General features: G+C 39.4%; 1 protein-coding gene across 1 annotated transcript; it reads left to right on the top strand.

Moving 5' to 3' along the window:
• The first annotated feature begins 596 nt into the window (after window positions 1-596).
• LOC110013859 (uncharacterized) lies at window positions 597-17188 on the top strand. The gene is made up of 2 exons (XM_023957433.2): window positions 597-1003; window positions 14055-17188. Exons 1-2 carry the CDS (start codon window positions 832-834, stop codon window positions 15215-15217), a joined length of 1335 nt encoding a protein of 444 aa, XP_023813201.1. The 5' UTR covers window positions 597-831; the 3' UTR covers window positions 15218-17188.
• Window positions 17189-26743: the final 9555 nt, after the last annotated feature.

The following is a 26743-nucleotide window of genomic DNA, read 5'->3' as shown; positions in this document are numbered from 1 at the left end:
AACCGGCGGGATGTGGACAAACCTTCACCAAATGTCCCTCATAGCCGCAACCAAAACATTTGAAAGAGTCAGAGGTAGCATAAAGCACGTAGTCATAGTCATCCACACGCACATTGAACACAGAATTCAAGTTTTCCTCCTTCTGGAAGATCATGAAGACCTGTCTGTCTGAGAGAGCGGAATGAATGACGGGGTTCAAACACGCCATTGATGGGGATGCGTGTTCGCCCTTCAACCCTCTCCACAAAGAAAACAACGCTCCGTTCATTCGGGCAGCAGATTTAATAGAAGCATGTCCGATTATTTGCCCCGCGGCCAAGGCCACATCCTCCCCGCTGTGCAGGGAGCGGCACCTGTTTAAATGGCGGGTTTCCTGGTAGTGAAGTGAAGTGAGAGCCTTGGCGGCTCCACACCCACCACCCGATAAACCCCCCGAAAACACCACACAACCAAAATAAATGCACCAACAATACACCGTTATCACAGAAAACTAACACCAAAGTGAAAAAAGTAAAGAAAAAACAAAGGAAAGACCAACAGAATCGCACACTCCCCAGCTCCTTCAATCACAGTCCTCCCACACAGAAGAAGAAGGAAAAGCGCGGGAGGAGATGCTAGCATCGTTAGCTTGTCGTTGGAAAACGCTGGTGTTTCGTGAGGACGTTTGTGAGTTTTTTCAGACAGAAAGGGGGATACGTGGTTGGTTTCCGAACTCTCAGCAAATTTCAAAGTGCCATAAAAACAACGTTGCTGTGGTTATCGGAGCTGCAGCGAAGGGGACGGCGGTGTTTGTGTGAGTTTAGGCTGAAGATCAGAGCGGTTGCAGTAACCATGTCTTCACTTCAGTCTCTGAGAGAACTGATCAGGGAGAGACTAGCTGCTGCTGCAGAAGAAATCTTCCGACTCTGTGAAGGAACTATCCTCCAGTACGAGCAGGAGCTGTGTCGTCAGCGCAGACTGCTGGATCTCATCTGGAAACCACAGGTTCAGCTGCACGATATAGGTATTTAGGAAAAGTTGTTTTTTTTCTTATGGAGTCCCAAACTGTCCATAATATAATTAATTAATAAATAAATATGACCTTTTGCAAATACAAAAACATGTGCAAAACCTGCAATCAGATTTGAAATTAGCAATTATATTATTAAATATATTTCATTTTGTTTTAAAAACCTGTTCATTATTTTAAAACAGCATTTTAATATATTCATTTTTAATCACATTGAGTATTATTATAATTCTACTGCTTTTTTCAGAAACTAAGATTTCAAAATCAATATTTTACGAAATATCTTTGTTTTTATTTCACATTACTGTTCTTCAGAATGACTTGTTTATTTCATAAGAGCTTTTTCAGCTGAATTAGCTTGTCTGTCAATCAAACCGGAATAGGCGGAGACGCTTTTGTGATTGGCTACTCCTTTACATAGCCATAAGCAGTAGCACCCTAACTACATCGATCAAAGTTGCAGCAGACAAATTGCTTGTTTCTATTTGATCATCTAATGTCAGCAAAGCCGTGCAATGTCCCCAAACTGTGTCATCTTTCTAACTTTTTTTATATAACTTTATTGTTTAAAACAGAATTACAATACAAAACACAATTCTACAAAATAAACTTCAGATATGCCAGGGGAGCATACATATTATATGCATTTTACATAAAAACATTCAGGTTTCTACAACTTTCATATAAACATACAGCTTTCTGATTAAGACTCTTAGAGATGTTACCGATACATTTCAATTTGTTTGATTAACACCGGGGAAAAATAGAAGATGAAGAAAATTTACATTTTTGAATATAACATTTGCGACAAATAATCTTTCTTTCTCTTTCGGCTTTTCCCATCAGGGGTCGCCACAGCGAATCATCCTTTTCCACCTCACTCTATCATGGACATCTTCTACCCTAACATTAGCCAACTTCATGTCCTCTGTTAAGACATCCATGTATCTCCTCTTTGGCCGTCCTCTTGTCGTAGTAATCAAATTTCCACCGACACCCTGTAGGTTAACAGCATCGGTGGCGGTCGTTGTTAACCCGGGCCTCGACCGATCCGGTATGTCTAAAGTGTTATGGATGATTCGCATGGTTATTTTGGCAATTTTTACGCCGGATGCCCTTCCTGACGCAACCCTCTCTATTTATCCGGGCTTGGGACCGGCACAGAGGCAACTGGCTTGCAACCCCTGTGGCTAGATTATTTGCCACAAATAATAAGATTAATTATAAGTTTATTATTCGAGTCCAAGTTTTTATTATGAAAGCCAAAAATTATATATTCAAACTTCAGAGTAAAGTTGGGGTGAACATAATTTCTAATAAATTGTAAACACTTTTTCCAAAAAATTCTAATTTTAGTACAATTCCAAAATAGATGGTTAATTGTTTCTAGATATTCTTTGCAAAAAGTATAATTACGATCAATTGTTTTAATGTATCTTAGCATGAATTGATTAGTGGGGTAAATTATTTTAAAAGAAACTTCTTTCATTTTATTATTTATCATAATTTTTTGGGTCACACTCCAGCCTTTCCTCCAAAAACTGTCAGGAACAAAATGTCTCCAGTAGGTTTTAGTACACGGTACAGAAATGACATCCCTTTGAAACAAACACGTATTTTTTTTGTTGTTGTTCTTGTGGGTAGGGGTAAATCCAATTTTTCCTGTGGTGGTGTCAGTTGCATCAATAGAGGACATTTCTTCATTGGTAGCAGTTGTTTTAAACATTTGGCATATTTCTTTGGAAACAGCATCAAACACAATGGCATATTCTTTACAGGGCTCCAGACTAACTTTTTTCACTAGGAGCACTGTGGCCCCGAACTGAAAATTAGAAAAATAGAGCCAGCCGTCTGTCTGTCAGCCACAACCTTCCTCATGTTTCTTTTTCCCTGTGACCCACTTTGAAGGCTCAATGTCCCTCAAAAACCCGAGAGGGAAAATAAGAACAAAAATAAAATTAGGGGACCTTTTTATTATTATTATTATTATTCTCACCATTAAAATAAGAAAAATATCAGTTTGGTAAAGTTTGAAAGAAATTCACAGATTTAGTCTTCCGGCCTCAATAACTCTTCTGATAAACGTTTAACACCGCGATGCTCCGCCACCCCTTTACACTTTGTGCCATCAGCCAGCTCCACACAGTGAGATTTGGCCTGGAAGTTTTCATCAAAACGCCTGAACCTCCAGAGATCAGTGATGATATGTGAAGTTGCTCCACAGTCGACCATCAGGCCCTTCTGGTTGATGCCTGTTCCCCTCGTTCACTCAGAGAGTGAACTCTGTATCCTGGTTTTCTGTCTCACAGCAGGCTTAGCGTGCATCATCTTGTTCTCTGTGCTGTTTGCGTCTGCAGGTGCTTTCCTGGTGCATGGTGCTCCTGCACAAGCTGCACCAAAGCTTACGCTGGCAGGTTCTGGCCAGATGTCCCTTTAGGCCGCATATGAAGCATAAGAAGTCCGTTGTCGCCTTCTCTGCTCCTCGCTCAGGCCGGCATGTTGCCCTCTCTGGTGCATGCAAGCCTCACGGTGTCACCTGCTGCAGTCGCACGCCTCTTTTCAGTGTCCTCCTATCTCTAAAGCTTTGTTTTAAACTCAGCAAATGACAAGGTCTCACCTTGTTGTCTTACGTCGATTGCAAATGGTTGGAACGATTCAGGTAACCCCTTCAGTACAATGGCAACCAGCAGACCATCGCTCCGGGTTTCACCAGCGTTTCTCAAGGCTGTGATCACTGTCTTAGCATGAATTATATATTCTGTCACACTTTCTGTCACACTTTTTTTCAGTGATGTCAGTTCAGTATAAAGACTGATGAAAGGAGGCTTTCCTCATTTTAATAATAGTCTCTCAGGATCTGTAGCGCATTGTGCCCCTCATTTGCTGCATTGCGCATTACCAGCGACAGGCTCTTGTCATCTAGAAGCTGGATCAGTTCAGCATATGCGTCTGCATTTCTAGCTCATCGTCATCATCAGGGTCAGGCGCATTCAAAATGGTGTTTTTCAATCCTTGCAGTCTCAGGTGACCCAAGAATTTGGTCCCCCATGGTTCATAGTTTTTCTCATCTTTGTTAAACAGAAGCCGGGACCAGTGGCTTGTATCAGGTGTCAGTCTGCGCATGTTGTCATCTACCTCACAAAAAGTGGAAACCACTCTGATAGTATCAGGTATCTGGGCCCATAACCTGTTGTCAGGTTGGTAACTGCACTACAATGCTGCGTAGTACCTGGACCACTGTGTCAAACTTCACCGCAATAAAGTTCTCAAGAATCACATTAGTCACACTTGCAAACAATTCCTTTTTATCTGACTTCACTCTTAGCTACCACCAACTGGGAGTGATTGCCACATTTATTTAGAGACATTTGGACCAGAAACAAAACAGGAAAACACACAAACCTGTTTCAACATAAAATACACATTAGAAAATAAATGCAAAATAAAACAGAAATGGAAATCACATTTCAATAATATCAAACTCAGCTTACATGTTTTGATGATTTAAAATCATTTGACTTTGAACTCTGTCTTCTGGTTGGCCTGAAACAAATACTTGTCCATGTCCACATTGTGTTTTCTGATGTCTCTGTGGGCGTACTCCTACAATGGTCAAATCCATGTTTATGGGAAGCATTGTGGCAATTATCTATTTTCTTCTTTTGCAATTTATTCTGACTCCAGCTGGGTTTGAGAATAGCGTTTATGACGATGTCATCCATTCAGTCTGGGTTGATCATCAGCTTGGTTGTTCAGTTGCCACATTTCAGCTCTGATTTCAGTCAGAAGTTCCTCTTAAAGTAATGCTGATCCTCATTGGGGGTGGATTGCTCGCTGGTCCATTGCTATTGATTGCTTGGTCCATGTTCTATGGTTTGTCCGTGACAGAGTCTTAAAAAGGTCACGCAGGTATGAGGAGGACATGGGTGAGAGGAGGACATGGGTGAGAGGAGGACATGGGTGAGAGGAGGACAAGGGCATGAAGGGGACATGGGTGTAAGGAGGAAAAAGAGTGTGAAGGGAACAAAGGTGAGAGGAGCCTCCTTCACATCAGTAGCAGTCCACTTAAAATCTAGCCATCTGCTCCAGGCACTTTAAAGAAAGCTTGGACCCACTGGAGCTCACGTCCATGCCTTTGTTTCTTCTTGTGCTATGGACACAGTAGGCATGTGTTGCACATTCAGTAACATGCTATACGCAGTTTCGGCCTGTGGGGTTCATACCGGACAAACCAGAAGCAGCAGGGAGGTGCTTCTTCTTCTTTTACTATTGTTTAGTAGCGCTTGTTTTTCATTTATCCTTTATTCATTTAGGCAAAAAATCTTAATCTTTAAGATTTAAAATTTTAATTCTTATTTTCTTATCAAACAAATTCATAAAAATGCTGATAAAGGGCTTTTTCTGTCAATCTGCTCCCCTTTAGTAAAACTGTTCTTGTTTCTCAGCAGGTTTTAATTTGACTACAGCTTGTTCAGACTACAGGTGACTGACTGAAACTCAGCAAGAAAACAAAAAAACTCATTTGTGATTGAAAATAAAAAATTCAGTAAAAACAGCAAAAGCAGAGATTGAATAAAAATCTATACAGGAATTCCTTATAGAAAAAAAAAACAATTGTTTTTATCTGATGTTTATATTATGTTGTGACTTCCTCTCTGCTTGCATTTAACATATCATCATTTTTTTAAGTATTTTTATAGTCTTTTAAGCATAGTTTTTAACAAACACAAACATTGCTCAGCACAACATTGGTCCAGAATCATGTAAATTTTTGCAAAAGTGTATTCCAGATTAAAGTTCCTTTTCATACCGATGCAGATAAAAATAAATAAAACAAGTAACAATAACAAAAATAAAGTTAGTCCACATTCACGTTGTTTAGTATGGAAGCAGTAGTGAGAGTGGTAAAGCGGAGATAGGGGGTCCACGTTTTGAGTGGAGCAGACAGGTCAAGTACTCCAGAGGAAAGAGTTCAATGATGAGTCTATGCCAGTTTGCTTTGGATGGAGGTTTGTCACTGATCCATGACAGAAAAATATTTTTACGTGCGGCATATGTTAGGATGTCATACAATCTGCTAGAAGTAGAGATGACTTTATCGCCCCTATAACCCAGAAGCAACGAGACCGGATTCAGGGCCAGGGCTGTCCCAAATATTTTTTCCATGTCCTCCAAAGTGTCTCTCCAATATGATGCAGTTTTAGGGCAGAACCAGATACAATGAGAATAAGTTCCCTGTGCTGATTTACATTTTAAACACATTGGTGGTTCATCTGATGTCTTCTGTTTGGAGAAATTTGCAGTCTGTGAATAATTATATACTGTAAAAGCCTGGCATGATTACAAACAGATATTTGTTTTGTCTGGTTCCAAATAGCATTCCATGTATCCTTATCAATAATCACACTCAGGTCGGCCTGCCATTTCTCTGTTGCTTCTGGTACAGTCACTGAATTGGTCTGATTCAGAACAGTATAAAAGCATGTGATTATTTTTTTACCAGGATGTTTGAGCAATAGCTTCTCTAGTTGTGAGGGCGTAGCATCGGAGGTCAAGGTGAATTTCTTAAATATAAAATCTTTTAGGTATCTAAAGAAGTGACTGTTAGGGAGGTTATATTTGACACGGAGCTGTTCAAATGAAGACAAAGAATTTCCTGTAAACAGATGAGACATATTCTTGATCCCCTTTTGCATCCAGACAGGGCTCCAGACTAACTTTTTTCACTAGGAGCACAGTTGCCCCCAACTGAAAATTTTAGGGGCACAACCAGAAAATTTAGGGGCGCATACCGTAAATCAACATTCTAACCAGATCTACTAATTTCCACTGTATTACAAATAAACACTTTAATAATAGATGCAGAAATTACAATGTGCTGTTTCAAATTCAGTGTCAGATTTTATTCTTCACTTTTGAAGATGCAACAACGAGGTAAACTGAAAGCACCATCGCTGTCATGACAGTACAAATAGTAAACAAAATACCATACATTCAGAATAAAAAAAATGTTTTTAGTAACAAAGTGATTACCGTAGTAACCTTTCGGTCATTTCACAGTTTCAAACAATACTTAAATGTATTTAACATTAGGGGATGGAAATTCAAGTTGGCGACACCGACTTCACAGCTGGTGAAGAAAGCTCATCAGCGGCTGTACTTTCTGAGGAGGCTGAGGAGGTTCGGAATGTCCCCAAAGATCCTCAGCAACTTCTACAGCTGCATGATTGAGTCCATCCTGACCAGCTGCATCACAGTGTGGTACGGCAGCTCTACCGCCATGGACCGCAAACGCCTGCAGAGAGTGGTAAAGACCGCGTCCAAGATCACCAGGACTCCTCTTCCCTCGCTGCAGAGCATCTACAAACGCAGGGTCTGCAGGAGAGCTGCCTCCATCATCAAGGACCCCACCCACCCGCAACGAGGACTGTTCACTCTCCTCCCCTCAGGACGGAGGTACAGGAGTGTGAAGTGCAGGACCACCAGACTCAAGAACTCTTTCTTTCCCTCTGCCATCAGACTCCTTAACAGCTGACTGGAGTCTGGAAAAACAATCTGCACCTTTGCTTATTCTAATTGTTGCTACTGTCATTGTCACTTTTGCACATTTGCACTTTTACAACAGCCACTCGACATCTTGTGTTTTTGTGTGTATGATGTGAGTGAATTGTTTTGTTTCCTCTATACTTTTGGGCATTCGGAGCAGACAGCAAAGAAAGAATTTCATTGTGCAGGGAAACCTGTTTCTTTACTGTGCATATGATAATAAACCCTTTGAATCTTGAATCTCTTGAATCTTGAAATAGGTGCAGCCAAGATGCACAATAAGCGTGTTTGAGATCACCCAGGTGGAGGCAACGCTGCACAGATCACCTGGTGTGAGATGTATAATTTTGTTTTTGCTCTAACATCACCTGTCAATCAAAACAAAAATATCACAAGAAAGGGCCAGAAGCAAAACCCCAACCTGAGCGAACGCAGCTGGAAATTTAGTACTGAACTGACTGACAGCTGCCCTACAGACTACAAAACAATTCATTATGGGACATGTGTCCTGATGGGTTTTTTGTAGTTCAGTGTTCAATTAAGATAATTTAAAATACCAATTGATTAAAAAAAGGCTACATCCATTACAAAACATTAAAATAATTATAAAAGATGTAATATCACAGGTCATACTTAGGGTTAGAGGCATATTAAACTAAATTGAATGTTAATGACTACAACTTCCTGTTCTCTTTCAGTCTTGCTTTAGCTTCGCCTTCATGCCCCCCCCCCCCCCCCACCCCAACGATCCAGGCGCGGCGCTGGTTCATCTTAAACACGTCTATCGTTGCATTTTCCCCACGTGTTTTAAGTGTGTCCAACACTAAAGCGTGTTGTTGCTCGCTCGTGTTTAAAGTTCAAGCCCTCGAATGTAGGTGTGGGACATTTATTCTCCTCAGCTGACCATCTCCCGCGGGAGCGGTGTGCTGCCGTAACAGCCGTGCATGAGAACCGTGGTTTGCTTCGCGAGTTTGAGACCCCTGCTGCAGACTCTGGCACTGGTAGACTAGCTGCAGGTCGGAAGAACGAATCAATAGTTCGCTTGCTCATAGCTCAGACGCACGCACATATCAGGTTGTGATGATATTTGTCTCCGTTTCCTTCCCACAGATGTTTACGCGCGCTTGATTATCTCTAGGCCCCTCCACGCATTTTAGCCACTTGCATTGACTTTCCCTATTCTTCTCACACACATTGGCCGCCTCACAGACAGGCACCACTCAATGAAACGTGAGTGTGTGCTCACGTCTCATGAGTATGTGTGCGAGTGTTTGTCTGCATGCGTGTGGATATTGCGATAACGATAAATTGCTCATTTTATTGATCATTGACGTGCCCCTTCCACGTTTAATGTATAGAAAATACGGAGGGTGGGGGAGCCAAATTTACTGGTAGCACATGTGCGACTGGATGTAAAATTCAGTCGCACACTCTCAAATTTTGGTCGCAGTCTGGAGCCCTGCGTCCAGATGTTGTAACCTGCATCAATCATGCCCGGCTGAAACTCAGGGTTGCCTTGTATAGGAGAAAGCAAAGGAGTTAAAAGAGACCTCCCCTCCAACCACCTGGCCAAAAACCACGCTTTAACTGTGTTAGTGATTATAGTGTTGTTACAGCACAAATTTCTGACAGATTTAAGATTTTTACAGGACAAAAGGCCAGGAAGTGAGCAGTGAGTCTGTGATTTTTCGAGGCCTAGCCAGACAGATGTGGGGTCGCCCCCCACCCATTTTTCCACAAATCTTAAAATAGATGACAACTGATAAAGTTTGAAGTTGGGTACATCTAGGCCTCCTTTGGAAATGGGAAGCAGTAATTTTGAAAGTTTAAGCCTTGGTTTCCTTTTATGCCATATGAATTCACTCAGCCAACCATTGAGTAACTTCAAAGATTTGTTGGAGAACAATAATGGGATCATTTGTAAGGCATACAATAATCTTGGTAGCACATTCATCTTAATTATTGATAATCTACCAAGCAAGGAGAGGGGAAGCTGGTTCCATCTTTCAAGGTCCTTTCTATGTCACGGTTGAGACAGGACACAAATGCAGGACAGCGAAAGAGCTTCAAAAGCAAACAAGGTTTAATCACACTTGGTACTTGAAATGACTGAAGCAAACTTACAGAACGACCCAGTGACAAGAAACAAACAGACCAGGGTTTAAATACACAAATGGGAATGACAAACAGGTGAGCAGACAGGTGCCGGTGATGACTGGTGAAGTTACCTAGTGAAACAAAAGGGGCCCTGAAAGGAAGTAACAAAATAAAAGCCCAAAACCGGAAGTGAGAAAACACCCACCAAACCCGCCCTGGCTCCGGCTCCTGACATTCTAATAGTATTAAGGAGAGGTGTAAAGTTAGCCCTGAAAAACTGATGAAACATGGGAGTGATCTGAACACCGAGGTATACAAATCCTGATAATAACCAGCGGAAAGGGAATGGTACCAGTGTGTTAGTTCTACTTTTGAGTCTACCCATTGGCATGGCTAAAGATTTGGAAAAGTTAATTTTGTAACCCGAGAATGTCGAAAAATGCTGAATCATTTCAATGAGTCTAGGTATAGAACAGGGGTGGGCAATTCCAGGCCTCGAGGGCCGGTGTGTCTGCATGATTTCCAGATACTCTTGCCCTACTGATGGCTGATTACCTGGTTCAGGTGTGTCCAGCCAATCAGAACATGCCAGAGCAGGGTATGCTGGAAAACATGCAGGACTGCGGCCCTCAGTGCCCACCTCTGGTATAGAAGATGGGGGTTCCAATACATACAATAAGATATCATCAGCATACAATGATATTTTATGTTGAGTTCCACCAGCAGAGACTCCCCGTATAATCAGGTCCTGCCTGATGGACTCAGCTAAAGGCTCTATCGCCAAAGCAAATAGTGCAGGGCTGAGAGGACAACCCTGACGTGTCGAGCGATGCAATGAAAAACTTTCAGACCTACAGCCATTTGTGATAACTGAGGCCGAGGGGTTATGGTACAATAATTTAACCCAGTGTATAAATATTTCCCCTAAATTGAATAAATGTTGGATGCAGATAAGGCCACTCAACGTGGTCAAATGCCTTTTCCGCGTCTAGTGAGATGACTAGACTGTCCATATCTTGCACTTGACATATATTAATAATATTTAAAAGTCTCCCAATGTTATGACTGAAACTCCTACCTTTAATGAAGCCTTTCTGGTCCTCTTTTATTCAGCAAGGCAATAGGCCTATAACTAGAGCAATGTTCTGCCTGTGTCTTCATCTATAATTTGAATTTCTTATGGATCCTGTTGTCTTTTTATTGTTTCAGCACTTAATATTGTTTACCAAAGAAATGGTGATGGAGAAGCCAAGTCCCCTGAGTTTTTCCCTTTTTTTAAAATGAGTGTAATATCTAGCATGGCCAGAAAGGGTTCCAGCAGCACATGATGGAACTCTTTATAAAATTCACAAGTTAAACCATCTGGCCCAGGAGCTTTACCTGATTGAAGTGATTTAAGTGCTACAAGGGTCTCCTCCTTTGTGATAGGAGCATTCAGTTCAGCTTTCTGAGTTTCAGAGATATTAGGGAGGGTCAGCCCTGAAAGAAAGGACACCATCTCATCTGAAGCTCCTGGATGCAGATCTGACTCATATAGTTGTTTGTAAAACTCCTTGAATATGTTATTAATGTGTATTAGGCCTGCACAATATACCGCAAATTTATCGTTATCACAATATCCAGCTCTGCAACAGGCATATCGCAATAAATCGTAAACCCAACAAAAACAATCTTATGGCAGCTTGACGCTTTTAACGAATCAAATAAATCCCTTAATGCTTTGACCAATCAGATGGACGCCTTCCCATTGTTGACCAAACAGATGGAGGCCTATTATGTTAGATGTTTGTCACCTATGTCGATGAGGGTCATTTGGAGTGTAATTTTAAACTGTTTCTAATGAAATGGGAATGATGTTTTTGGCATTTTTCTATTTTTTTTATATACCGCAAATTATATCGTTATCGCAATATTAATCTCTAATATCGCATATCGCAAGTTTTCCTCATATCGTGCAGCCCTAATGTGTATATTATCAAAGTAGCGATTGCCGGTAGCATCAACAATTGAAGTAATTGTTTCAGAATCAGTCTGGGCCTTTATTAGATGTGACAAATATCTGCTAGGTTTGTTTCCAAACTCACATAGCCTCTGCTTGGAAAATAGAAGGGCGCTTTTAGCCTGCTGAGTTTCTGCTCGCAGAAATACAGGTAATGGTCAATTCTAGATACAGCACTGCATGATCACTAACCAAAATATTTCCAATTTCACCAGAAGAGACTTGTTGCACCTGAATTTTTGGAATTAAGAAAATGGCAATGCGAGTGTGGCATTTATGAGGAGGAAAGTAGAAAGGAAACTCTTTGTTAGTGGGATGAAGGGTTCGCCAAACATCAGCTAGACAGATTTCGTCACAAATGGCAGAAAGGGCTCTGGCTTGGTTGGTTGGGGGCGAGCTTCGAGAAGGATATCTATCTTAAGTAAGCAGTTAAAATCACTCCTACCAGGGAAATGGTGGAAGATAATTCAGAGAATTGAGAGAATGTTTTAGTCAAAAGGGGAATAATTTGGTGGGCAGTTTCATAATGGTCATTTCTTTACCTTGCAAGACACCTTTGATGATAACATACCTCCCATATTTATCTTTGATACAAGTCTCAATCTGGAAAGGAAAATTCCTATTCACAAGTATGCCCTACTGGTTGTGAAAGAGGAAAAATAGACCTGACTAACCCAGCCATGTTTCAGTTTCAGATGCTCATTATCATTGAGGTGTGACTCCTGTAGTAATGCCACACCCACTTTCTCCCTGTGTAGAAGAGAAATCACTTTCCTCTGTTTAATTTTCCTCCGCAGACCCCTTACATTCCATGAACAAAATTTGACTTTAGTTGGTGACATTATAAGTAATGAGATATATGAGAGACGGTAAGAAAACAAGTATAATTATCTGGGTTTGCACTAAATAACATAACAGACCTGTGCTGAGCAGTAACAATATCCAAGAACACCATACATAAAAACTAAAAACAACAGAGAACAATGAACTAAAACGAAATGGAAAAAAAAGGTGAGGGGTTTCTCCCCAGGTTGGTCGGGGATTGCTTTCCTGAAAGACACCTGGGAAAGGTGCACACACAACCAGCAGGAATGCCATACTGTGGCAGGCAGCTACTTAAGCGCCCTTAATGTTTAACTTTAGGAGCAGTTCTCCTTTGATCCAATAAAGATGCCAGTTATAAATGATGCAAGTTCGGTATGATCACATATTCAGAAGAAGATGAGAGAGAAAAAAATGATAAAGACAGAAATAATAAAAAATAAAAAAAACACAGGGCATGAACATGAGTCATAAGGTAAATATTAGGAACAACCAACGCCTTATTTAGAACCACCGGTGTCCTCATTCAGCCGTTATTTGTATGTATGTTTGTATGTTGGATACATACGACAGAGCCTCCGCCGGAGAGAGGAAAGTTTTTCTGGAGCCGTTGAATGAGACCTGCAGCCTCACCGGGAACAGTATGGAGTATTCCCTGCCGATTTCTCTCAGACGCTGTTTGGCCAGTGTAAACTCCTTTTGCTTTTGCAGCACCGCAGCCGACAGGTCGTTGTAGAAAGAGATCTTCTTTCCATCCACCATGATTTCGCCCTCTGCAGCCTTTTGCCGCACCGCTGCCATCATATTATCATTTTTTTTAAATAACACCTATAGTTTTTGTTTGTAAAATAATGGAAGAATTTGGTTGGTAGATTTTTTTTATGTACCAACAAACTTGGCTGGTGAGTCAGAAATGAGATTTTGGTCACTGGAGTTGTGACTTTAAACTTGGAGAGTCAAACCACACAGCAAAATCCATTTCACAGTGGTTGTTGTCAAAAATGTTGCCAAGTGCGTTCAAGTATTTCTCTTTATGAGATGCTCAAGCTAGCAGTAGCTCACAAAACATCTGCTGTATTGATCTGCAAACATTTCTACAGGTTTTACTTAGTTGAACTTTGTGTAAGAGCCAAAATCCAAAGGAGATGTTGAGATAAAATGGTTTTTGTTAAATATAATCTGTTATTGTTGCTAAAGAAAGTAAAAGCAGGGAGAAAAAAAATAATTAAAATTAAAATTGAAATGAAAAATGAAAAAATCTCAGATGGTATTTTTTGGCCATTAAGCCCAGATCTAATAAACATATATCCACTCTATAAAACAATAAGGTCAGCAAGACAGAAGGTCAGACTACAACCTCTTTTAAAAAATAAAGGCAACATTGATGCTGATGGTAAAATTTACTGGCATGTCCATCATGGGGCCATTTGAAGGATAGTAACAAGGCAGTAAATAACAAAGTGTTATTTACTGCCAAAGTGTTATTTACTGCAGCCTTATTTGACACTGGTGGATGTTTTCAGACAGAGGAAATGCTGTTCTTGAAAATAATATATATATTTTTTTTATGTGTCCTTGCAGACCCTGCCCAACATTTTCTGGATAACCATGAGATAACAATACACAATTCCCACTCTTGTGTGAAGCAGGAGGAACCAGAACAGCAACAGGACAAGCAAGAGCAACAGAACTCTCCTCAAATTGAAGAGGAGCAAGAAGAACTCTGCATCAGTCAGGATGAAGAGCAACTTGATCTACAACAGGACAAGCCAAAGCAACAGAACTCTCCTCAAATTGAAGAGGAGCAAGTAGAACTCTGCATCAGTCAGGATGAAGAGCAACTTGATATGATACAGGAGGAACCAGAACAGCAACAGGACAAGCCAAAGCAACAGAACTCTCCTCAAATTGAAGAGGAGCAAGAACAACTCTGCATCAGTCAGGATGAAGAGCAACTTAATCTGATACAGGAGGAACCAGAACAGCAACAGGACAAGCCAAAGCAACAGAACTCTCCTCAAATTGAAGAGGAGCAAGTAGAACTCTCCATTAGTCAGGATGAAGAGCAACTTGATCTGATACAGGAGGCTGGTACCTTGATGGAGAGTCCTACTAATGAGGAAGATGAGAGCAGTGAAGCAGATCTAAACAATCAGCAGAAACTTAATGAAACTGATAGTCAGGATGAAGCAGGGAGCCAACATGAGTCTGATGAAGAACCATATGTCTGTAAAGAATGTGGTACAAGCTTTAAACGGAAGTGTAATCTCAAAAGGCACATGAGAATTCATACAGGAGAGAAGCCTTTTTCCTGTAAAGATTGTGGTAGAAGCTTTAATCGGGCGTCTATTCTCAAAAGTCACCTGAGAATTCATGCAGGAGAGAGGCCCTTTTCCTGTAAAGAATGTGAAACAAGCTTTACACAGAAGGGTGCTCTCAAAAGGCACATGAGAATTCATACAGGAGAGAAGCCTTTTTCCTGTAAAGATTGTGGTAGAAGCTTTAATCATGAGACTATTCTCAAAAGACACTTGAGGATTCATACAGGAGAAAAGCCTTTTTTCTGTAAAGAATGTGGTAGAAACTTTCTTCAGAAGGGTGCTCTCAAACAGCACTTGAGAATTCATACAGGAGAGAAGCCTTTTCCCTGTAAAGAATGTGGTAAAAGCTTTTCTCAGGTGTCTACTCTCAAAACACACCTGAGAATTCACAGGAGAAAAGCAAAAGAAAATAACACAACCTAAAAAACCACATGATCTCTAGCAAAGGGACATTTTCTAGTTTCTAGTTCTAGTTAGGGTTAGGGCAACCATACTAATATTTACAGTTTAAAGACTGCAAGGATCATATGTTGTTGTTGTTAACTACTTACTGTATGTGTTACCATGTGAATTTAAAAAAGTTCTATACAAAATTTTCATAACTAGATTGAACTCTTGTTCAATCAAGTTGTTCTTAGCAAACAGATCTTTGATTTTCCATCTTTTGGTGTAGGATTTCCACCTCTTTCTGAGTAGCTATAATCTGGGCATCAAAAGTAGAGGTGAGGTCTTTGTGAGCTGCCTTCAAAGGTTCAACCTCTTCCTTCAGGATAGTCTTTGTTTTGGATTCTGGAGCTTTGGAGTCCATCTGCCATCTGAGACATTTTATTTCTCTCTGAATGTTGTTTAGATGATGTTATCTGATGTTGTTGTTTCTCCCTACAGCCTTAAGTTATTTTGAAAACTTTTCTACATTTTCTACGAAGGTCACCCTTAATTCCTCATAATATCTATGGAGGTCCTTCTTGTGTCTGTGTTTGATGTCTTTTGTCACCTGGTTTGCAATTTCGGCCGCCCCTCAAAACTTCTGGATCGACATTTTTTTTGAAACCTCTCCAGTTCCAGTTTGATTTCTTTTCCATCATTAATCTATTTCTCCGTCAATTGTTTCTGTTTGGCCAGTTGTTGTTTGGCCTCTTCCAATTCTCGATTTTATTGGGCAATGAAATACTCATCATGGAACCGAGATTCCGCATGTCTTTTAGATCTATGATGTCATGACATGTAACCACAACAAAACTCTTTGTGACATTATAAAAATACCCCCCCCCCCCCCCCCCCAGTGATGTCAATGTGAAATTCAAAAAAGAGGGACAACAAAATGATGACATCACAGCAACATGTCATGTCTTATCTTCAGCCACAACTCAATTGACTGCATGTTTTTTTTTGGTCTAGCACTTAAGGAATTATTTTATGTTTTACCATGAAATGTAAAGTAGATACTCTAAAATACTGTACTTTAAATTTTTAATACTGAAATCAAATTTAAATTTTGCATCAATATAAATCCCACCATTATGAGAGCTGTGCTGGTATATCAGCTCCAATTATTGGCGACAGTCCATGAGGTCTTTATGTATGGCATGTCAATGGTCACAGCAACAGAAATCAATGCAATCGCCATTTTTAACAAAATAGATGTCATGTTGGAGGAGTTTTTTGTCCTGCTTTTCATTGTTTGCTCTGTCTTGTTGTTGTGTGGCTCTAAGTGTGGATTACTGGAGGTTGTCACTGTGTTGGATTGCTGTAAGTTTTTTGTCTTCCTTTTTAGTTTTTCTTTGTGATATGGCCCACCGGATTTTGTTTTTTTTCTTGTCGTAATTTTGTTTGAGGAGTCTTGGATTTTTGAATTTACTGGACCACTCACATCAAGAGGACGAACTTTAAAGCCTACGATTATCTCATGCTTTAGCATTGACCCTGATATTTTCTCCGGCCATGTCTGTTTCTCCTCATTATCTCTTTTTTTGTGTTTTAGACTTCATTACAGTTGTTCTTTAATGGACAGCAGACATCCTCGATTCATGTTTTCTTAATGTTTCTATAACGCTTTCGGCTGTTTTACGGTAGACTGTTTTCGGTTGTCCTCAATAAATCCTTACATTTATATTACTAATGATATTAATACTTTTGTTTTATTAAATTCTGATTGAAATAGAATTTGCCATAATCTTCTATTTTTATAAGAAGAGAGATGAAAAATTAAAACTATTAAAAGTATATTACAAATGAAAGAATTTATAAAAGAAAAAAAGAAAACTGCTAAACTTCCTAATTAGAAAACATGTCAGCTCCAATAAGTGTCAACAGTCCATGATGTCTCTAAGTATGTCATGTCTATGGCAGCAGCGACAAAAGTCAATTCAGTCGCCTTTTTTTCACAAAATACATGCTGCCATGTTGGAGCCAGACATTGCCCATAAACTTCGATTGGTCAAAATCTGTATGAGTCAATCAACATTTCTATGGCAACCGTTCTTGTCTTTTGAGAGGGAGCTTGTTTCAAATCCCCACCCCTACCACTTGAAAACAAGCTCGGGAGAATGTGTCAATCACTTCTTTCCAACTTGTGTTTAGGGGCTAGTGGACACCAAATGCTTTTATTGAGGCAGCTGATTGGTCAAGTTATAATCTGAATAACCTTAATTGCGGAAAAAATATATTTAAAAAAATTCAGATTAGCAAGAAAATGTTAACAGACAGTTAATGATGCAGACAGATACTCCACTAGGGACAAGAATCAGACATACAGCCAATAGCTGAGCAAGGGCTCCACCCCGCTGTCCTATCAGCACCTTTCACCACAAAGGAGCCCGCAGCATCCCTACCCACTCTATCTAGGCAAGGCCCCACAGTACCCAACCAAGTTATTTCTAAAACACCCCCACTTCCAGTACTCCAACCCAAGAAGACAGTCGGAGCTATACTTTAAAATGATGTTAACTGTTTGGGACCAGAGAAAAAACTGTTTCTTAATTGTTATTATTTGAGTTTCAATTAATCACAGCCTTCCAGTCTCAGGGCGGACACTCTACCGCAAGGCCACTGTGACAGATTAGGTCAATTGGTTAAATTGTCCCTGAGTTTGAGTTTCTTTGAGTGATTGCAGCCCTGTGACAGACCAGCAACCTGCCCAGGGTGTACCCGACCTTCACCCAACAGCAGCCATGACAGAAAATGGATGGAGGAATATCTCCACCACTTTCTACCCAATTGCAGGAATTACGGCAAGACACAAGTCAACAAAACTAAAAAACGAACCTTTTTTGTTGCCTACAAAAATGATCATGATTACTGTGGCCCATATCACGCGTGAGGCCTTCACTTCCTTAACCCCATTTCTCTCTCTTTCTGTCTGCCACACCATCCCATTCAGCTCCACACACAGGAATCTGCTCACACCCCCACCAGCTACAATTAACACTGCAGTTCCTATGGTGTGAATTATTTAGCAATGAATTATTGATAAATAATAACAAAGGGGCTTGGGAGAGAAGCGGCTTGGTCAATTAGTAGAGAAAGGAAGAAATGAGGCAAGAAGTGGGGGGTTGGAAGAAGGAGATGTGCAGCTGATCTGATCCCGGTCTCATCATTATTGCTGCCCGTCAGACGCTATTACTTCACTTCCATGCATGCTGGCACTTCAAACAACAGGCAATGTGTCGACTCTGACTGCCTGACTCTGACTGACACACATCCAGACGATCTAATAAGGCACTACAGACACAGATTTTCATCATATGTTACAACATGACCAGAAAAGAATGTTACCATACACCAAATGAGTTGCTAAACAAAATCTAGTTCTGTGAACGAGGAGGATACACATGAAAGCGTTTAGCTTTGCTTTGAAGCTTCTTTGTCTTGTTACAAGCTGAAACTCAAAAACACAAAATTAAACATGGAACAAAATGGTCTGAACTAGAGAATGTGTTGATGACTTGAATTCAACGGCAGCAATAGTTCAATAGCAATATTCAACTGCAAAAAAAGGTGGAATTTTTAACAACCAATGTATCTGATTACATGTCAGATTTGCAGGAAACTGCAAAATATACACCAAAAATGCAAAACACCAAATTTAAAAACATTATTGATTTAATAGGTAAACTTTTTACATCCCGCCTAATGTGTTTTTATATTGAAATAATTAGTGAATCAGGGCAAAACTGCATTGAAACCATCTTGTTGCAAAGCTGGTATATGGGCAAATTGGCAAACCTTTTACACAAGGTAAACCTTTTATCGTGAAGAAAAATTTAATATGTTTTTATTTTAGACCTAAGAAAAAGTGAAAGGCTGATTTAAAGCATGCATACATCTCAGAACGTTTCATTTAACTAATAATGACGATTTGAAATGTTCATGATCTTATAACCTGAGGGTGGGACCAAAGAAAAGAACTCTGACACTCGTCATTGGAATTGTGTTTTATTAAGAAAATCTTTTCCTATCTGACAAACAGGTTCTTTTGATAAAAAAAAAAAAGGCATGAAAAAAGGTGTGATGGTAATGTTTCGGTCAGTTTCTGCCGGCCTACATAAGCTTAAAGTTTAAATGATGGAGCCATTATATAAGTGTAAGAGTTCCACAGTTTTACTCCTTTATTTTAGGTGTGATTGGTTCCCCTTTGCTCAAAATATCAGTTTAATTGTAAAACATAACTAATGCAACCAAAAGGGGGCACAATCCTGTGATTTTCTGGATCCTGTGTCTTTAGCCAATAAGGAAATTCAATGGCAGGTTGGTTGAAAAACAAGTTGGACACCGGCCCCGAGGCCTTCTGACACCCCTGATATAGAGCGTTGTGTCAGGAAAAGCATCAGACGTAGAACCAAAACCAAATCGGTCATGTGAATCGTGAACAGAGGCCTGTTGCACAAAAGTAGGATAAGGGATTAAGCCAGGATATCTTGGTGATCCTGGCTCAATTGATCCCCAATCCCATTGCACTAAAGCTGGATAGGGGGCAGGAGGATATTTTATGATATAAATTACCATGGAGATTTATTCTTTGGAGCTAGCCTGCTCCAGACCAGGCTAAATTCCAGGATCTATTTAATTTCATCCCTAATGTCAGTCAGCAGTCGCCACAAATGGAAACCAATAGTTATTTCATTGCTCACTATACATTGTTATCACACATAACTAGACCCACTGTCATTATTTAAACGTTTGTGATCATTAATTTCAATCATTTTTGATAAATAATGAGTTTTAGATGATGTTGCTATCATTAGATAATTAACAGTTTCCCATAGACAATAAGGCTATATGTAAAATGATAGAATATTAGGGCCACAGAGGGGAAAAAAAGATGTCATAACATTATAACCAGTTGTTTTAAAGGAGGACAGTTGTTAAAAAGGCAGATGTGGGGCATTTCCTGAAATTGTACTTCAGTATGGTTTCATTAACGAAGACATGCTGATGTGCCAGAATATGAAGTATCACATTGTCATAACTATTAAAACTGTAAAAAGAATATGTTGCCTTTTTACAGAAAGAACCAGTCTCATAAATTTATGACTTTATCCTTTTTCCTCAGTTGGGGCCCTAGTACTCTGTCATATAAACAAATACACATTTAATATGAATATAAATACACAATGTGTAACATTATGGTCCTTTATTGAATAAGGACAAAACAAAGAAGGTCAACTACACTCATAAAACGTTTACTTTGAATGAACATAAAAAAATTATGGAAATGATTTCCACATGATTAGACAGCGTTACTTGAAGAAAAATGAATCATATTGGTCCTACTTAATGTACTTAGGTTCAAACTAATAAATTTATACTGCAGTTGGACCCAACTTTTAATTAATATTGTTGATCACTCTCAAAAGATAAAAGTTGATCCAACTTAATTGAATCACTCCAATTGGTCACACCTCATTAAATTAAGTTTATTCAACTTAAATTTGTATGACTACCTAACACAATTTATATTGATATAACTTAATTTTTTGCTTTAATTTTATTTATACATCTGACATTGATAATGTTTTCCAAAGTTTCAACCAATAGGTCTTTTAATTTTCACATCTAAGACATGAATTACGCAGCAAAGTCCCACATCAATAGACAGAGGCTCGGATAACGCAAATTCTGTCTTATTGTAACATTAACATTATACCGCACAAGGGGGTTGGTCATCATTCTCTCCCACACTCTAACTCATGGTGCAGAAAAAAAATAAACATATCAGTTTAAATCACTAGTTAAAACAGAGTCAAACAGCTAGACAATAAAACTCATGGACAAAAACTCACACTTAGACCCCAATCTGCCCAGATAGACAAAGAAAATGGAATCCCACAATTCGTTGCGATTACTAAGGTATCCAATTTAATGGTATCATGTTGGAGCAACATGATTGAAATTAGTAACTTTTAAATGGATTATTTTTATGTACGATCGACATGATTCATTCACGTAAGATTTACAAACATAACATTTTCTGGTTGAAATGACAAGTTACATTTTGATAAAATTAATTGGCTGGTAATTTAATTTAAATTCTTTTTGAGTGTGCTTTATCACTGTGGTGGTGTTGCCTTTCTTCTTAATTATATTGTAGCGACCTGGGGGTTAGCCCCGCCTTCAGCCCCTGAGGCTCATGGGAAGTGGGGAGCTTAGGGTGAAACCTTGAGTCAGAGGGCTGGAAGCTGAATTGACAGTCCATGCTGTTTGGGCTGTATGTGTGCTTGAATAAACGGCTTGATGCATAAAAGGAGACTTTGCCTTTCTCCCTGCTTATTTCTGTCCGAGACTGTCCGGGGTCATGCGGTGTATGGGGTACGGACAGTTGTCCAATGAAGCCATCTACATAGCAGTCTGGCTATTGCTTCCCCACTAAACTGACGGTCCGGCCGGATCGTTACAATATCCTGTACCTTCTTGTATGCCTCCATCAGGATTTGAGCTTCCGACGGGGAATGGTACGCGGCTCCAGTTGCCATGGTAAATCAGTTAATCTGTGATCTGTGGCGAGGTCTGTTTGAGTGAGCCGTGAGCGCTCACCTATCCAGGATTGGTTTCACCTGGCTTGATGAATCCGTGTCTGCTCATCCTGGCTTGGTCTTTGTGCAACCAATTAAGCCTGGACACACATGTTTTGGCTTCATTGAGCTCAGCTCAGTCATTTATCCCGGATGTCTTAATTCTACTTTTGTGCAACAGGCCTCAGAACTTCCATATTGGATTGAACATGGCCCAAAACAATAACAACCACCACCAGTGCTCTTAGTTTGACACCTGTGGTCTACCTGGTACCCACAGGATGACTCTGGTGGGGAGGAAGATGAAGAGGACACGAGGAGAGCAGTGGACAAAGAGGTGGAGTGCTGTATGACTTTTATAGCAGAGTTGAAACCGGCTTTGGGAGATCAGGTTATCCCAAACGAATGAACGGCTGCAAGATTAGAATTTGATGGAGGTGGAGTAACCAAAAGACCCATAAAAATGAGAACGTAAAAATATTATCGTGCACTATTACAGCTTTTTTCCTATTGTTTCACCCTGAGGCAATGCTCAACACATTTATAACACTTGTGATTGCCAACTTTTGCAGACATGAAGCAGAGAAATGAACAGGGCTGCAGTGACTCCTCCTGGCAGAAGCTTGTAACTGCAATGCTGAAAGTTACTCAAGCTTTCCAAAGAAAATATTTTTAAAAACACAAATAGTCTCCTGACACGACTAAATCCCAAAATTGTAAACATATGAAACAATGTGTTGTGTGGTAAATACTTTTTTTACTTCATGTATAAAATAAATTAAGTAAATTAATATCAAAATATCTTATCTTACTATTTTTTACATATTTAGTGATTAAGTTCCTCTTGTTCCTTTCATTTTTTTTCTAAACAATAAACAGAGTTAATTTATAATTGCCTTGGAAGAATGTTACTCATTAAAACCAAAAAAAATCTCCCACGACTACCAGCAGGTTTTGTTTTATTTGTATTAGTGTAACTTGTAAATTCTATATATATATAATTTCAGATTTTTGTCCCAATGCTTTGAATCTTGATTACAACCACAGGAAACAACAGTTTAACTGGAATCTTCACCATTATCTATTTGTGATTCAGCATTTGTTCAAATCTTTTTTGCTAAAATGTCCTAACCCCTGTGCTATCCTATGGGGTCCAGATGACCCAATCCTTACATTGTGTTATTCCAACCATGACAAAGGTGGATAAAGGTGAGGAGGATTTCATGTAATCCATGGACACCAGTGAAGATCACAAATCATTGAAGAAAAAAGATTTAGCGCACTGTCTAGTGGGTCTAGATGACCCCACTCCCGAGCTTTTATTTTCTACTAACAAAACTGCAGGAAAAAAACAAAGATATAACTGAAAACTGTTTTCAAGTAATCCTTGATAAAACAAATATTGTACTCTGTGGAAGGTTTGATTGTAATTCTGCTTTAAACAGACAGAGGGCAAGCTAGTTCAAGGTTTACAAAACCGAGAAATAAACAGAAATGGATTTTTTTTAACTTCACATTTAAAGAAAAAGTATGAAATGAGAAGGTCCAATGAAAAATCTGGTTAAAGAGTCTACATATTAATTTTGATCATTTTTAGAAAATTTGAAATTCAACTACCAATATGTGAAATATGTCATGTTTTTTTTCTCAGATAAACAACAAAAACACTTCTATCTATCTTTAACTAAACAGCTATAGTGTAAAGAACCAAAAATTGTGTGTCTTTAAAGGGGTCCACTTCTTTATGTGCTGAAGAATTTTTTGGATGGATTTTGTCTGCACTGCTCTGATCCCAAACCACTCACCTTGTTTATGAACACACCAGGATCAATTGCTCTTTCAAATTGCCATTTTGTCTACTGCATGGCCCTATTGACTGAAAGTCATCAACAACCCTCTTTATTTATTACTCAGCTAAGTCACACACTACTCAATTCATCAATCAAAGTGATTTCAGTCAACAAGCTTCCTTCGCTGCAAGGTGAGGTAGTGGTTGGCTCTGTCCCCTTACAGCAAGAAGGCCCTGGTTCAATTCCCCAGCTGGATCCTCTCTGTGTGGAGTGTGCACTCCAGCTTCATCCCACCATCCCAAAAATCTGCCTTATTGGTTAATATGTAACTAAAATGTTTCTAGGTGTGAGTGTGCATGCATGGTTGTATGTCTCTTCGACGATTTATCCAGGAAATACCCCACCTTGGCCCAACATAGCCTCCAGCAACCTTGTGAGGATTAAGGGACTATAAAAGTGCAGAAAATAGAAATAGCAGCTATTGAGCCCAAATCTAATACTAAACTACTAAAAAAGAGGGGGTGGTCCAAAACATTGTGTTTATAGTGACTTTTTGTTTAAAGCTGCAAAAGACAGCAATGACATGCAAATCTATGTATTACTCAACAGAAAAATGAAATGAAAAAAAAAGGTACACTTGCTTAGCTGTAGCCATGTATAAACATAACTGTGAATAAGACAGTGTGAACTGTGATATTTTTGTTGAGTGAGTAATGAAAGTTCATTTGTGAAAGGATGGATGCTAAAACAGACAACATGAATTTAGATGTTTTAATGAGTGACTGACGCAATTAACATAAAAGTTGTTAGGACTAAATAAACATTTGAAGAAGGTTGTAATTTAGTAACATTTTAGATTATTTGCTGCACATAAACTGACTATTTTAAACATATATTGGCAAAACATCTAAGCATAAATTTAGTAAAAGATCACCAACAAAAGATAAAGTTATGCTGTGTTTCACAATATGGAAAAAAAATAATTCCTTTACTTTATAAAGATGTCCAGCACTGTTGTGTGTATTGGTTACAGTTGTGGTTTTGCTTTCTTAGGATGTGTCTATAGCAGAGCTAAAGGGCTTGTCTGTGTAGAGTGGATGCTTGATTTGTAATTTCCTAACAGTATGCTGGAAACTCACCAAAAAGAGAAAGTCTGGATTTAGAATTGCATACCACACATTCCAACCAAACTTTTAAACCTCAAGTGACGTATTAGGTGATGCAGAATTTATTAGAAAAAACACAACCATCTGCAGTTCTTTCACATGAGCTCTTTGTCATTTCAAGTGTGTTCAAAGGTGTTTAACACACAGGTTGCAAACTTCCAAAATACTGGTATGAGTTGGGCTGCATTCAGAGAAAGTTCTTATAAGTGATTTGAAGGTTGAGTTCAAAGTGTCTTGCTGCCTTTAAATAGGACAAAAAAACGATTGCATTCCCTGTTGAGTTAGACTTGTTAAACTACAATGCCCAAAGACATGTGACCTCCATTGCCTCCCGAAACCACATGGTTTATGTGTCTATTTTCTTTTTTGTTTTGGATTTGCTTTAAAACTCAGGGCTATAAAAGCCTCAAAGCTCAAATGAAATTATATTAGGTCTGGCCGGTTGATCTCAATCAGGCATGAGTCATTTTTTAAAATTATAGACGATTTTTACTGATTTACCCACATATTTAATTTCTTATATGAAATTGAATGATTGTGAGGATTTTACCCTTTTACAGTTTTATTTCCTTGGTTTTTATTCAGTTTTGTTTTCGAGTTTTCAGGTTTTCGCTGTCAGTCACTAAAAGTTTGGGCTGTCCTTCATCCACAGCTGTCTTAATTTGTGTTATTGGTCTTCTCTGTACTCAAGTGTCTAAATTTCAGCTTTTCAGGGTCAGGTAGGTCATCTGTTTCATTGCCCTGTTATTGCTCCCTCAGTTCATGGTTTTTATTTGTGTCAAGTTTATTTTTTAAATGTTTGAGTTTCAGCCACCAAGCCTGGTCTCCTGCATTTTGGGTCCAACACCACTGGCTTCTGACAACAATACTTTCAGCAAATGTTTATAATGAAATCCTTGTGCTAATAAACTTTTCCAGCCTGCCAAATGGATAATGTGTTACCAACTCCACACTAATAAAAGCTTAGCTGAAAAGGGACTTTAACCCCATCAAGAGAAAGGTGCATCACACAGAAACAGCCAGCTTTGAAACCTTTTTCTAAATTACTTTGATCACATTTTCCTTATGCTGACCAAAAACAAAACAAAAACCAGCTCAAACTATCTAAACAAAGGCACGTTTATTCCACTTCCGGGTTTGGAAGTGGAAGATATGAAAATAAAATATAAAATCACTCATGAAGTCATGCTTTTATGCCAACACTACAATTAGGGTGTGCAGGTTGGTCATCAGAGCATAGTTTGTGTGGCCACTTAGGTTTCACATGAACACCCTTTGCGTGCAGCATTGCCATGCGATCAGTAAGGAGCCAGTATGTTCACCATACAAACTACCATAATATGGTGTAAGGGCACTGTACGACAGCATCACACGTACATTGCAAGTGAATGTAACTTCCTGTGCATTATGCATACTTACAGACACTTCACAAAACACCTACCACATGCACACAACAATGGCACCTTCCATTTTCATGACGTCCCTTGAGATGGCTGTGTGAGCCACAAGGGAACAGCAAGACACACCTCTGCTCCCCTCAAAGGGCCTTTATAATGCAAAATCAACTTTTTGGAGCTTTTAAGTGTATTGTAATGTTAATTCCTCAGAAAAAAAAAAACCATAGAGCGGTATTTGGATCCATTCACGCATTTCTGAGCATCCCTCTAAAAACCTGCGCTTTGAGCACCTGACCCAACCAGTACAAAAAACAAGTGGGTTCTCACACCGTGACATAGTAGATAAGTGAGGAACAGCCCCTTCCAGGAAGAGTCTGCGCTGCCCCCAGGGAAATACACACATACACACACACTTTCTTCGCGGAGCCAGCTGTGTTCAGCGAAATGCTTTTAATTTATATGCACAAAATGCACTTCATCATGTTGTCATGAAATGGGCGACACCCAAAGGAGCGAAAGCCGCTGTCTCAGAGAACTAGTCGTTTTACTTCCTGGTAGGAAAATGAACCTTCAAAATAAGTCATAA

Source organism: Oryzias latipes, chromosome 1, assembly GCF_053564925.1.
Source record: "Oryzias latipes strain Hd-rR chromosome 1, Olatipes_Hd-rR_3.1".
In the NCBI taxonomy this organism is placed as follows: domain Eukaryota; kingdom Metazoa; phylum Chordata; class Actinopteri; order Beloniformes; family Adrianichthyidae; genus Oryzias; species Oryzias latipes.
This window is presented reverse-complemented; position numbering and strand designations above follow the sequence as displayed.

Bases quoted from the DNA above. Each gene is read 5' to 3' on its own strand.
- LOC110013859 (XM_023957433.2), top strand. From the start codon at position 832: ATGTCTTCACTTCAGTCTCTGAGAGAACTGATCAGGGAGAGACTAGCT. The intron at 1,004-14,054 runs GTATTTAGGAAA...GTGTCCTTGCAG, and splicing joins GGTTCAGCTGCACGATATAG to ACCCTGCCCAACATTTTCTG.